The following is a 12,793-nucleotide window of genomic DNA, read 5'->3' on the forward strand; positions in this document are numbered from 1 at the left end:
AATGGCGGCACGCCCAGGCGCACTCATGACGGCTGCGCGCTCGCCAAGGTGCACAGGTGCACACACGTCGCGTACACTGGTGGCGGTTGCACATTTGGACAGGCGACACGTCCCGCGCCCGCTACCCAGACCCTGGGGAAGGCGAGGGGTGCCGCTCTGCTCTGCTCCTTTCCTTATCCATCTCTTCTGTCTTTCCAAAGAGATGGTGAAAGCTCTAGCACTGTAGTCCACACACAGGATAAACATGAGAAACTGAGGAACAATTAAAAAATGACCTAACTGCAGTTAGGTCATTCTCTACAATCGCTGGCTTACTATGCCCTGACCGTATCCCAGTGACCACAATAGGGTCAGAATTCCAGGCCACTGTTGTCCCCTAGCTCCGATTTTATCCCAAAGAGACCTTTTCCACTAGTTACCCACAGCAGAGGCGAGGCGGGCTGGAACATGAAATGAAATTTATTGAAGAGAAACATGTACTGAAATCATTGAAGAGAAGGGAGCCACAACACAGAGAGAAACTGCAAACAGCAACCACAGGACACAGGTCCTGGGATCCCTCCTCCTGGGGTTCCTGGCAAGGTGCCTCGTCTACCTCCCTCCTGCTGCTGACCCCGCTGCCACCTCCCTCCTTCCCAAGGGCCCCAGGGTCCACCTCTTGCCAGGACGGTGGACTCTGGCAGTGTCCACTGGCTTCAGGGAACCCCCTCCCGAGCCCATCTGCTGGGGCAGGGCCCTGCCCTATGGCCATCACAGACAGTCACAGGACACCAGTAAACACAGCAGGGAACAGCCCACCAGGTCGAGGAAACAGTCATGAGTAACAGGGGTGGAACACCAAAGCATGAAGCTCTCCTGGAAGTCTCAGGCAGGGCAGCCCCACTCCATCCCGGGTCCGGCTCTTCCTCCCACAGTCATGGTCACCATCGTGGTCACAGGGTGAGCATCCGCCGTGCCCTGGTGCCTCCTTCCCACCATCTCCTGGGTCTGTGCTGAGGGCCTCTGGGGAGGAGCTGCTCAGAGAAGAACACACACAGCTCCATGAGAACAAGCAGCCACTGGCCTAAATCTACACCAGGAAAGCAGAGGTGGTGTTTAAGATGCAGGACAGGCAGCAGTGAGCAGAACCTGGGCTCGCAGGAAGCTCACAGCACATGCCCCGGGCCTAGAGGCGGTTGCCCAGGTGGGTGCACAACACACAACTTTGCAGAGGAACGACAGCTAGCAGTGGGTGGGCGTCTGCTGGGTCACTGCGGGGCCTACACAGGTGAGGGTGGGCTTCCCAGAACAGGGGGCAGCCTGCCCTGGGGACGGCAAGTGGGGTGACCCTCTTGGGAGACCCAGGCAGTTGGCACCCTTGAGAGGACCTCTTTGCCCCTGTCTCTCCCAACCCAGGACAAGGGGTGGGGGACAGACATCTTCAGGTGCCCCCACCCAGGCCGCAGCTGGCCACTCAGGGCTCCCTCCAGGCCAGAACCCTGGAGACGGCAGAGTTTGGGGCTGGGGCTGGGTGCAGCACTGGGTGCAAAGGAAGGGCACCTCCCCCAACCCCATTTGGTATCAACGTGGTCATCTGGGTCACCGGGAAGGGCTGATGGTGGTGGCCAGGGCCCTTTGGAGGGAGGTGGGGGGCCCCAATCCTGATGTGGGATGAGGGACCAGCCCTGGCCTGGCCTCCCCTCTGCCTCCAGGATGCTGCAGCCTGAGAGGAGAGGAGGCCCTGGGGGCCTCTGAGCCTATTTGCCTGGGGAGGATTTGCGCTGGCCCACCTCCCTGGCCCTGTCCTCATTTTCCAACTCCTCCAGGATGAACATAAGCCTCCCTTTGGGGGGCTCCTCAGCCTCCTGGCCTCCTGCCTGGACAAGGCCCTCTGGCTCCTTTGAGCTCTGCAGGGGCATTTTCACCTTCCCCAGTGGCAGGGGTGCCCCTGACAGCCTTTTTGGTGGCAGGAGCAGTCTCAGCAGCATCTTCTACCCCAGGATCAGCCTGGCTGGCGTCCCCCTGGGCTGAGGAGGCCTGGGCAGCATCTCCATGGGCAGGAGCTGCCTGGGCGGCAACTGGGTCTTCACTCTCTGCTGCAGCCACTGGCCAGGCCACACCCTGCTGGCTCCTCACTGGGGAGGCCACCCACACCTCCATCTCCTGGATGAGCTGGAGCAGCCCCAGGAAGCTGGGTGGCCTCCTCTCCAGCTGCATCCCCCTCAGGGTATTCTGGAGGGCCTCCCTAGGGCAGGCCTGAGGCAGCACCTACCGCAGTCGCGGGTGATTGGCCAGGGCCGGGCGGACGGCCGCCTTCTCCAGGGCCATCTGCAGCAGGCCTTCCAGGTGTACCAGGGAGGCAAAGGGCCCCTGCGGGCAGGTCAGGAACTTCAGCCTGGAAGTCATTCGAGTGACCCGGTTCCTAAATACCTGCTCCAGCGCCACCGCCAGGCAGTCCAGCACCGCCACGTTGGGATCTTCCTCCAGGAGGCCGCTCACGACGTCCGGGACCAGGCCACTCAAGCTCTCCAGCAGCCGCCTCTTCCTCTCCCTTTCCGACGCATGGTACCACAGCTGCAGCATATCCTTGGCGTGCTCCACCCAGCTCTCAAAGGACTCTTCCTCGCAGCCTGGCTGCTCCCTCTTGGAAAAGGGTCTTAGTTCCTGGTAGGCCCTGTTTTCCAGCACAGCCTGCAGGGTGCAGCGCCAAGGCTGGACCCAGGTTCTTGTTACATTTGTCCCTCCTGCCTCACCCACAGCTCCTGCCTCACCTGCAGTTCCTGTATCACCTGCGGCTCCCTCATCTGACTCTCTTGCCTCTTCTGCAACTCTCAACTCATCTCCAGCTCCTCCCTCACCTGCACCTCCGGCCTCACTTGCACCTCCTGCCTCACCTGTGGCTTCTACCTCACCCTTACCCACAGCTCCTGCCTCACCTATGGCTCCTGCTGTACCTGCAGCTCCTCCATCACCTGCCTCATCTTCCTCACCTGCAGCTCCTGCTTCACCTGCACCTTTGGCCACTGCTTGCCCCTGGGGCTGTGCAGGGAAACTGGATATATCCTGAAATCAGCATCAGGGGCCTGGGGCAGGGAGATCATGTTCCAGTGTCCTTGTTTGCCTGGTATTCAACAGGGAATCAAGCTTCGGTTTAAACCCTCAGCGAACTCTGCCAAGGCTGCCCTGGCCCCGAGCTCCTTTCTGAAGTGCTTGGTGAGCACTCGGTACCTGCCCAGGGGCGACAGGGCAGCCCGCACGGCCTCCTGGAACTCATGTTCCTCACAGTCGTCAGGGATATCCAGGATGAGCAGGGAGCGCTCTGCGTTCGCACCCATCCTCCTGCACCAGTCCCAAAGCATCGCCAGAGCCATCGCAGAGGACTTGAGGGAGGGAGCCTGATCAGACAGGAATGTGTGCTGACTGTTGCAGTCTCTGACGCAGCCTGTGAGTGCAAAGCGGAGAGAGGGATGTTGGTGCCAGTCAGCCCACCCCCACCGCACAGTCAGAGACCAGCCACTCCCAAATGCAGGGCCTGAAGCATCTTCCCTGCCCAGTGTCACAGCCCATGCTCCCCCACCCCTACTGCTGCAGCTCAGAGCCCTTCACTGCATCCCCCACCTCCACAGCAGGAAGCGTCTCTTTCACCTTGGTGTACAGCCCCTGATGGCAGAACTTACAGCTGGAGCCACTCCAGCCATCATATGCAACCCTGCAGCTGGATGTGCCCACCTCCTCTTTCCCAGCACTTGACCAGGAGCCCCCTCCCATCATCCCTGCAAGCTGACAACCCCCTCCCACGCCTCCCGTGTCAGCAGCTAGGAGTCCCCTTCCCCCACAGTCAGAGCCCCTGTCTCTACCATAGTCCCCTTCTGTAGCCAGAGGCACCCTGCAGCCAGGAGCTCACCCCACCCAGACTCCTGCAGCAAGGAGACCCTCCTCCCCTCTCCTCAGGTTCCAGACCAGGACCCCCTCTCGCACCTACTGCCTGGGGGCACAGCAATCTGGCTCCTCCCCAGGGCGCCCTCGGCCACTCTGGGGTCCCGCTGGTGCCTGCTCTCTGTCTGCAGACACTGCAACCACCCATGGGCAAATGCCACCTTCAGGCTGTGGAGCCCACTCCAGAGACCACCTCGAGGCCCTGGAACGGGAAGGTGGAAGATCACGCCTCAGCAGTGCAGCTGGGGCTGCACAGGGCAGGGATATCTCAGGTCAGCTGTATTAAGGGCACATGGGCTTCCAACTTCTCCCAGAGGCCTCAGATAGATGAAGGAGAAAAATCTCAGAGTCTCCGGGGGAGGCAAATAGCTAGACAGGGGGAGGCATCCATGTTGCCCTGGGAACGGGACCTGCATGGTAAGGGCTTGATGTGCCAAGGCTTGAGCCTCTGGGGGCAACAGGCCCAACCATTGACCCTCTACCCTCAAAATGGCCTAGTGGAAGTGTTGAGAGAAAAAGGGGGTTGGAAACTGGCAGAGAGAAAGCTCATGCTTAGGGGCAGGGTCTGGAAGCTGGGAGTTGGCGGACAGCCAGGTACTAGGACTCCAGACTGTGTCCCCCAAATCACTACATTCACAGGCCTCAGTAGCTCAGAGGTGACTGAGGCAGAACCTCTTTCCGAGGCATCACCTTCTGTGATGTTGTGATACCAGGCAGCTAAGCAATGGCTTCCAGCACTATTTTCTTGTCACATGAAGCAGATTGATTTAATGGGCTCTCAATGGTTTGTTTTTTTTTTTTTTTTTTTTTTTTTTTTAAAGACAGGATATCGGCCGGGCGCAGTGGCTCACACCTGTAATCCCAGCACTTTGGGAGGCCAGAGGTGGGCGGATCACAAGATCAGGAGATTGAGATCATCCTGGGTAACACGGTGAAACCCCATCTCTACTAAAAAATACAAAAAATTAGCTGGGCGTGGTGGCAGGCGCCTGTAGTCCCAGTTACTCGGGAGGCTGAGGCAGGAGAATGGCGTGAACCCAGGAGGCGGAGCTTGCAGTGAGCCAAGATTGCACCACTGCACTTCAGCCTGGGCTGGAGAAGGAGTAAGACTCCTTCTCAGAAGAAAAAAAAAAAAAAAAAGACAGGATCTCGCTTTGTTGCCCAGGCTGGAGTGCAGTGGTGCAATCTGGGTTCACTGCAACCTCTGCCTCCCAGGTACAAGCGATTCTCGTGCCTCAGCCTCCTGAGTAGCTGGGATTACAGGCCTGCACCACCACACCCAGCTAATTTTTGGATTTTTAGTAGAGACGGGGTTTCACCATGTTGGCCAGACTGATCTCAAGTGATCTGCCCACCTTGGCCTCCCAAAGTGCTGGGATAACAGGTGTGAGCCACCACATCTGGCTGAAGAAGGTGACATCTGCAAATATCTTGCTTAGTGACCATCAATTTAAAATGTTGTCTGCTTTTAACATATTTATTAAAACATTACCAGAAAAGCCTGTTTTTGTTTTGTTTTGTTTTTAATCACAAAGAAAGAAAGAAAAACAAATATATTCTGTCATTAAAGGTCCATAACTTCTGGCCCTGAAATGTAATCATAGGCTTCAGACCCTTGCTCCACATAGCCTGGGCAGGGATATGCAGCAAGTAACCCAGCTTTCAGCGGAACCAGCCCTGCCTCAGATCTCCTTACTCAGAACCTGCATTTTTTTAAGATTACCAGGGGATTTATGTGCACCTTGAAGTATGCTACCTGTGCCGCACCCACACCCTTTTCTGGAACAGCACTTTCGGGCCACTGCAGGCCCCAGGATCTTCCCTCTGTGGAAGAAACCTGCTTTGGGAAACGACAGGAAGCAGCTTGGGTACTAGGTGCGTAATATTTGGTCGTGAAATCAGGAGAATAATGGGAGAATGGAATATTTTCAGTCACTGGCTCTCAGTGAGCAGTGAAAAAAACTAATGCCCTTGTGAAATGCAGGCATTAGCTGTATTTTTTGCCCTCCTCCCCTAGAACACAGTCCAGTAAAAAACGGGGGCTATGACTTTCAGGTAGCAAGCGCGCTCACGTGGCCTATACGTTGCACGGGGTGTTTTGCACCCGGCCCTTCACCACAGGCTTGGGACGCCACAGCTCCCCTCCAATGGGGAACAGCCACAATGGCTGCTGGGCCAAATGGCACGTGGCGAGCCTGGCTGCCACCATCGTCCAGCCAATAAACAACAGGACTGGGAGCTATTCTGCAATGTAAGTGGCTCCCAGCTGGGCTTGCATTCTCTGTCCTCAAAGGTGCAGGCTGGCTCAGGCTGGCACGGGGGGGCGGGGTGAGGAACCACCTTGTGGGAAGTAGGAGAGTTTATGTCACCAGTGCGCAACCGTGAGCGGGCCGTGTGCAATTCCGCTGGGGGAGTGGTGTCGTCTCCAGACAACCTCTTCCCGCCACAGCCTCGTGGCGCAGTCGGCACGGAGGCGGCAGCCGCCATAGACGTGTGGTGGTCGCGCTGCGCGGGAACACCGGCTTGGAGGCACCTCCGGCAGGTACGGAGCTGGACCCCGGGCTTAGACAGCAACTCAGATTACGGGGGATCCCCCCAATAATCCTTGCTATTTTCAACGGGGTCTAGGGGCTGGTGGCCATAGGTTTCCATGGAGGCGGGATCCCACTAGATCACACACAGCACCCCGAGGAATCCCTGCCATTTCCAGGCAGAACTTCAGGGAGACCTGGCCAGGCGCGGTGGCTCACACCTGTAATCCCAGCACTTTGGGAGGCCAAGGCGGGTGAATCACCTGAGGTCAGGAGTTGGAGACCAGCCTGGCCAACATGGGGAAACCCGGTCTCTACTAAAAATACAAAAAGTAGCCGGGCATGGTGGCATACGCCTGTAATCCCGGCTACTCAGGAGGCTGAGGTCGGAGAATCGCTTGAACCCAGGAGGCGGAGGTTGCAGTGAGCTGAGATCATACCCTACTGCACTCCAGCCTGGGTGACAGAGTGAGACTCCGTTTCAAAAAAAAAAAAAAGAAAAAAAAACTTCAGGGAGACGTATTCCACCCTCGACCCTGCCCGGAGACACTGCAGTCAGGACAGTAGCTCTTGGCCCTTGCCCTTGAGGGAAAGTGGCTTCGAACCTTCCCCTCCTAGATTCTGCCTGCTTCCACTGGTGTCGGTGGTGTGGGTGTATGTAAATAACAGGGTGGGGATTGGGGGAACAGGGAAATGGAGGTGGGGGTTTGGGGACATCAGTTAGACTTGCATGGAGGTAGGAGTTGGACTTGGTGAGGGGGCAGGGCTTGGGGTAGGAGTTGGACTGTGGGTGAGGGCAGGGCTTGAGGCGGGAGTTAGACTTGGGTGGTGGAAGGAGTTGGACTTGGTGGGGGGCTAGGCTTGGGGTAGAGGTGCAACTTAGTTGTAGGCAGAGTTTGGCAGCAGGCGTGCAAGTTTTGAGGTGGGGCTTAGGAAGGGGTGCAACATGGCTGCAGGGGTGGGGCTTGGGAGGGAATGAAGTTTGCAGTGGGGGTGGGGCCGCAACCTTACCTTAGGATCCCTTCTGCCCTAGCAGCAGCCCCCCCGCCCCCCACCTCCCTCCTCACCTCCCACCCCTCTCGCCATTCTTCCCCCCACTCCTCCTTCCCCCCCCACCCCTCCCCCCTTTCCCCCCTCCTCTTCCCTCTGCCAGTTGAGCAGTTTCTTCTACCCCTGCACCAGGGTCCTAGTGGACACCTATGCAGAATCTGAATTGGCATGGCCTGAGCAGGGACATGTGTGTGGGACAGAATCACAGCAAAATACCTGTGCTTTGCCTTGGACAGATCCAGGGAAGCAGGAACCATCACGCCTGAGTCAGGAACTGCCTAATTGGATAGAGTTGAAGAGCAGAGCGACTCTGAAGTGACTGTGTTATTGCAGCATCTGCGCTGCCAGCAGGGCCAACCCAGAAAGGTGAGCAGCTGTGAGGTGGGCCCTGTTGGGAGGGTCTCTGGAACCTCGGCAAAGAGTGTGGAGAGGGGACTGCCTGCCAGCGTTCACAGACTCTGCAGGGTAGGGCCATCTCTAGGGCAAGAGTTGTTGGTTTCCCACAGTCTGGCAGTGGGGACCTCATCAGGGTCCCTTTTCTACCTGATTTCAGCTTCCACACAATTGAAACCATGAGCTCCTGTCCTTTCAGCACTCACTCCTCAAGCCCACCTCGCCTTCCCTCTCCCACCCTCCTTTTTGCTGGGAAGCTTTATTGGTTGGAGGCCAATGACATCACCTGTTGCTTCTCAAGGACCTTAGCCTTACCACATGACACTCTCCTGCAATAGCAACCCATGGTCCATGGTATTCTCTGTATCCATGGCAACACTGCAGCTTGTCACACAATCTCCACACCCACCACTCTCATTGCATTGCGCAGAGCTCGGCCATCTTTCTCATCTGTCAGGCATTCCTGAGAAAGAGGGCCATTCTACCTCTCCTGCTGCCAGCCTTCACTCCAGCAAGGAGGGTGCTGGGTGACCTGAGCCCACATAGCCCTGAGTGAGCAGTGAGGCCGTCTCCTGCCCTCTTCTGCCTGGAGAGCTTGTCAGTGTCCCCAGATGTCAGACCCTGCCTCCTGACTTTGGCCTTTTCACTACAGATACCCGAAGCACACACAGCAGAGTCCTCTGGACTTCGAGGAGGAACCCACAGCAGGAGGAGGTCAGCAGGGAGTGGTGAGATGAGGAGATCTTTGCCTGGGGAGAACCTCCACCCTCTACCCTCCCCAAAATAACTTGGGGAACCCTGGGAAGAAGGGACTCCATCCCTGCTCGGGGGTGGGGGCAGAGGAGGGGTGCTTGGGGGTATAGGTTGGGGTAGGCATTAACAATGCTCTCATCCCATTTGCTTCGCAGGCTGTGGAAACCTGGGACCACTTCTACCTTCCTACGTGGCAGTGGCTCAGAGTTATTTGAGTGCTGTCAAACTAAGCTGATTGCTGCCCTAGTATTAGATCAGTCCATAGAAAGTGGGAGCAATGGCATTGACACTGCTAGAGGATTGGTGCAAGGGGATGGACATGGACCCCAGAAAGGCCCTGCTGATCATAGGCATCCCCGTGGAGTGTAGTGAGGTGGAAATTCAGGACACTGTGCAGGCAGGCTTACAGCCCCTACGCGCATACAGGGTGCTAGGGAGAATGTTCAGGAGGGAAGACAATGCCAAGGCAGTCTTCATTGAATTGGCTGACACTGTCGATTACACTACTCTGCCTAGTCACATACCAGGAAAGGGGGGCTCCTGGGAAGTGGTGGTAAAACCCCGTAACCCAGATGACGAGTTTCTCATTAGACTGAACTACTTCCTGAAAGATGAGGGCCGAAGTATGACAGATGTGGCCAGAGCCCTGGGATGTTGCAGCCTCCCTGCCGAGAGCCTGAATGCAGAGGTCGTACCCCAAGTTAGACCCCCACCTTTAGAGCCTCTGAAAGAAAGTATGTGGTACCGGAAACTGAAAGTGTTTTCGGGAACTGCTTCCCCTAGCCCAGGTGAAGAGACCTTTGAAGACTGGCTAGAGCAGGTCACTGAGATAATGCCCATATGGCAAGTGTCTGAGATGGAGAAGAGACGGCGTTTGCTGGAGAGCTTACGAGGGCCTGCTCTGTCAATCATGCGGGTGCTCCAGGCCAACAATGACTCCATAACTGTGGAGCAGTGCCTTGACGCCTTAAAGCAGATCTTTGGGGATAAAGAGGACTTCAGAGCCTCTCAGTTTAAGTTTCTGCAGACCTTTCCGAAGATTGGAGAGAAAGTCTCCACTTTCCTGCTGCGCTTAGAGCCCCTGCTACAGAAAGCAGTGCAGAGGAGCCCCTTGTCAGTGCGCAGCGCAGACATGATTCGTCTGAAACATCTCTTAGCTCGGGTCTCCATGACCCCCGCCCTCAGAGGCAAGCTGGAGCTCTTGGATCAGCGAGGGTGTCCTCCCAATTTTCTGGAGCTAATGAAGCTTATTCGAGATGAAGAAGAGTGGGAGAACACTGAGGCAGTGATGAAGAATAAGGAGAAGCCATCAGGGAGAGGCCGGGGGGCCTCTGGTAGACAGGCAAGAGCAGAAGCCAGTGTCTCTGCACCTCAGGCCACCGTGCAGGCAAGGTCTTTTAGCGACAGCAGCACCCAGACTGTACAGGAAGGCTTACCCCCATTAGTGAAACGCAGGCGGCTGTCGTGCAGTGAAAGCACTAGGGAAGAAGACTATGGCCAGGCCATGTATCCCAAGGCTGAAAACCAGACTCCAGGCAGGGAGGGGCCGCAGGCTGCAGGAGAGGAGTCGGGAAACGAGGCAGGGGCTGGGGCCATGAGCCATCCCAAGCCCTGGGAAACATAGGCTCAGAAGACCCAAGCACTCCTTCCCCTGGCAGGCAGCAGGGACATTTGAACAAAGGGCAGCTTACACTAACAGGGAACTTGATTGGGGCAGAGGGACAGGGAAGCCAGGTCAAGATCAAGCCCCTTTACTTTCCACCAGCTGGAAGGGACTTCACCAACCTAGACCAAATAGCATCTGGTTCAGTGGGGGCCAGGCCCATGGCCCCTAACAGGTATAGGAGACACAAGCAGGGAACAGCTACACTTAGCACAGGGGGTGGCTGGGCTTCAGATGGGGACCCCAACAAAGCAGGGGCTGAAGACGGTGTGGCTGGGGGCTCTGGCCTGGTCATCTGGACACCCCCAAATATCCACCCTGTGAACTTTGAGCTGAGAATGCCCACTGGCACCCAGGCCATGTGGGACCTGGAGGAGCCTGCCTGGGGCCTGCCTCTGCCAGAAGGAGCCAGGGCTGCTGAGGAAGAGCTGTGGGGGAGAAGTGAAGCCCAGCAGGGGAGGCTGCAGGGTCCAGCCCGTCTTTAGGATCATTTACACTGCATGAGGGGAGCCCCAGGAAGGCAGCATTCATGACCCCCTGCAGCAGTGAGGAAGAGAAAGAGGAGGAGAATTAAGAAGAGGATGATCAGGAGGAGGAATAGGAGAATAAGGAGGGGCAGGAGGAAAAGGAGGAGGAAGAGGGGGAGGAGAAGGAGGAAGAGGGGAAGGAGGAGGAAGAAGTGTGAGAAGAGAGGACTTGTTGGGGGTGGGTAGTTGTTTTTGGTTTGCGTCATCACCAGGCCCAGGCTCTGCTCACTGCTGTTCCGTGTCAAGAACTCCACCTCTGCTTTGCCGGTGTAGATCTCAGCCAGCAGCTGCTTGTTCTCTTGGGGATGTTTGTGTTTGTATCTGAGCAGCTCCTTTCCAGAGTACCCCAGCGCAGTTCCAGGAGACAGTGGGAAGGAGGCATGGCAGACGCTCACCTTGTGACCGTGACCTTGACTGCAGGAGGACGAACCAGACACAGGACGGAGCAGGGCTGCCTGAGGCTCCCCAGGAAGCTTTGTGCTTTGGCGTTCCACCCCTGTTGTTACTCGTGACTCAGTTTCCTCAACTTGGTGGGGTGTTCCCTGCTATGTTTTCCAGCATCCTGTGACTGTCCTGTGCAGTCTATAAGACAGGGCCCTGCCCCAGCAGGTGGGCTCAGGAGGGGGTTACCTGAAGTGAGTACACATTGCCAGAGCCCACAATCCTGGCAAGAGGTGGATCCTGGGGCCCTGTGGAAGGAGGGATGTGGTAGGGGGAGCCACGGTGAGGGAGGGGCCTGGGACTTGTGACTTGCAGTGGTTGTTTGCAGTGTCTGTCTGTGTTACAATTCCCTTCTCTTCAGCGGTTTCAGTTCATGTTTCTCTTCAATAAATTTTGTTCAGTGTTCCAGCAGTGTCTTGCCTCTTCTGTATGAAACTGGGGTGGGGGGTGGTCTGCTGGGGACGAGGCCACAGTGGCCAGGCTGACATTGGGGTGTGTGTCCATGAGGACCTGTGGTGTGCCTTGGGCTGCATGGAGCCTGGCGACAGGATGCTGGTGGTCATGAGCAGTGACTGGTTGGGTACTAAAGGCACTCCAGGTGCCCTCAGGAATAAGTGGGTTGGACATTGAAGGCTGGGCAAGGGGCAGCAGGTGGGTTCCAGGCCCCTGATTCCTGGCAGCACTGTAGGGGTGTGGCTCAAGGCTTCCAGAAGGGTCAGAGAGGCCATGTGTGCAACCGAGGGCAGAAACCAAGGTCAGAGAAGAACCCCAGGAGGGCCTGGACAGGCAGTCAGAGGCCCTGTGAAGAGCTGTGTGCAGGACTCAGGGGGTGGTGCAGGGGCTGCTGTGTGCCCACCCTCCCAGATCAGCCCGCAGGTGGCCAGCCTTGGCCTAACCACTGAGGGATGTTTGGGGATAGTGTGTGTGTGTGATGACCAAGGGACAGAGTGTTGGTCAGACAGGGATCCCAAGTGCTTATGTGTCGGGGAGGGGGAGAGGAAGGGCGGGGGGAGCTGCACTTCATCCTGGGTCCTGTTCTGCTCTCTTCCCAGTGTGCTGGGGGGGCCTCTACTCCTGTGTCCTGGGAGCAGGCAGTGGGCCATGAGCTGCAAGTCCAGATGGCCCTGGGGAGTGACCCCTTTCTGTCCTGCGTCCCCGAGGCCCTCTGAGCCCTGGATGCTGCCTGAGGAGGGCTCCCTCAGGGTGGACAGCGCTGCTAATCCGAACACCCCTCCTTGAGCACTGGCCGGAGGGGCAGTCCTCAGTGGGGGCCTGAGGATCCTGGAACCCGCCCTCCTGAGCCCTCCTGGGACTGGCTCTCTCTCCCAACAGGCCAGGGAGCTCGCCACAAATTGAGGGTAGTCCTCGATCAGCCATTTAACTAACCCAGAGTCTGTGGGCAACAGGACTGGGACAACTGATAGGCCCCTCCCTGCACAAGTGCGGGGAGGGGACGGGATCAGTGACTTGGACCTGGCGAGGGTCTCCCAGAGCTCACTCAGTCTGTGCCCACACGCTTC

The 12,793-nt window shown here is 57.3% G+C and overlaps 1 protein-coding gene and 1 pseudogene across 4 annotated transcripts; one reads left to right on the top strand and one right to left on the bottom strand.

Annotated features, from left to right (window-relative positions):
* Positions 1 to 1,527: 1,527 nt before the first annotated feature.
* Positions 1,528 to 3,404, bottom strand: LOC105470193 (paraneoplastic antigen Ma6E-like; annotated as a pseudogene).
* Positions 3,405 to 6,305: 2,901 nt separating this feature from the next.
* LOC105470187 (PNMA family member 5) lies at positions 6,306 to 11,684 on the top strand. Of its 4 annotated transcripts, none has more exons than XM_011721966.3 (4): positions 6,306 to 6,457; positions 7,733 to 7,862; positions 8,542 to 8,617; positions 8,798 to 11,684. In XM_011721966.3, exon 4 carries the CDS (start codon positions 8,920 to 8,922, stop codon positions 10,264 to 10,266), a length of 1,347 nt encoding a protein of 448 aa, XP_011720268.1. In that variant the 5' UTR covers positions 6,306 to 6,457; positions 7,733 to 7,862; positions 8,542 to 8,617; positions 8,798 to 8,919; the 3' UTR covers positions 10,267 to 11,684. The 4 variants fall into 4 exon arrangements, with proteins under 4 accessions (XP_011720268.1, XP_011720265.1, XP_011720270.1 ...); XM_011721963.3 differs by having other exon boundaries at positions 8,542 to 8,603; XM_011721968.2 differs by lacking the exons at positions 6,306 to 6,457; positions 7,733 to 7,862 and adding an exon at positions 8,302 to 8,441.
* Positions 11,685 to 12,793: the final 1,109 nt, after the last annotated feature.

This window comes from Macaca nemestrina, chromosome X (genome assembly GCF_043159975.1).
Source record: "Macaca nemestrina isolate mMacNem1 chromosome X, mMacNem.hap1, whole genome shotgun sequence".
NCBI lineage: Eukaryota > Metazoa > Chordata > Mammalia > Primates > Cercopithecidae > Macaca > Macaca nemestrina.

Coding starts and splice junctions, on each gene's coding strand:
- LOC105470187 (XM_011721966.3), top strand. CDS start 8,920: ATGGCATTGACACTGCTAGAGGATTGGTGCAAGGGGATGGACATGGAC.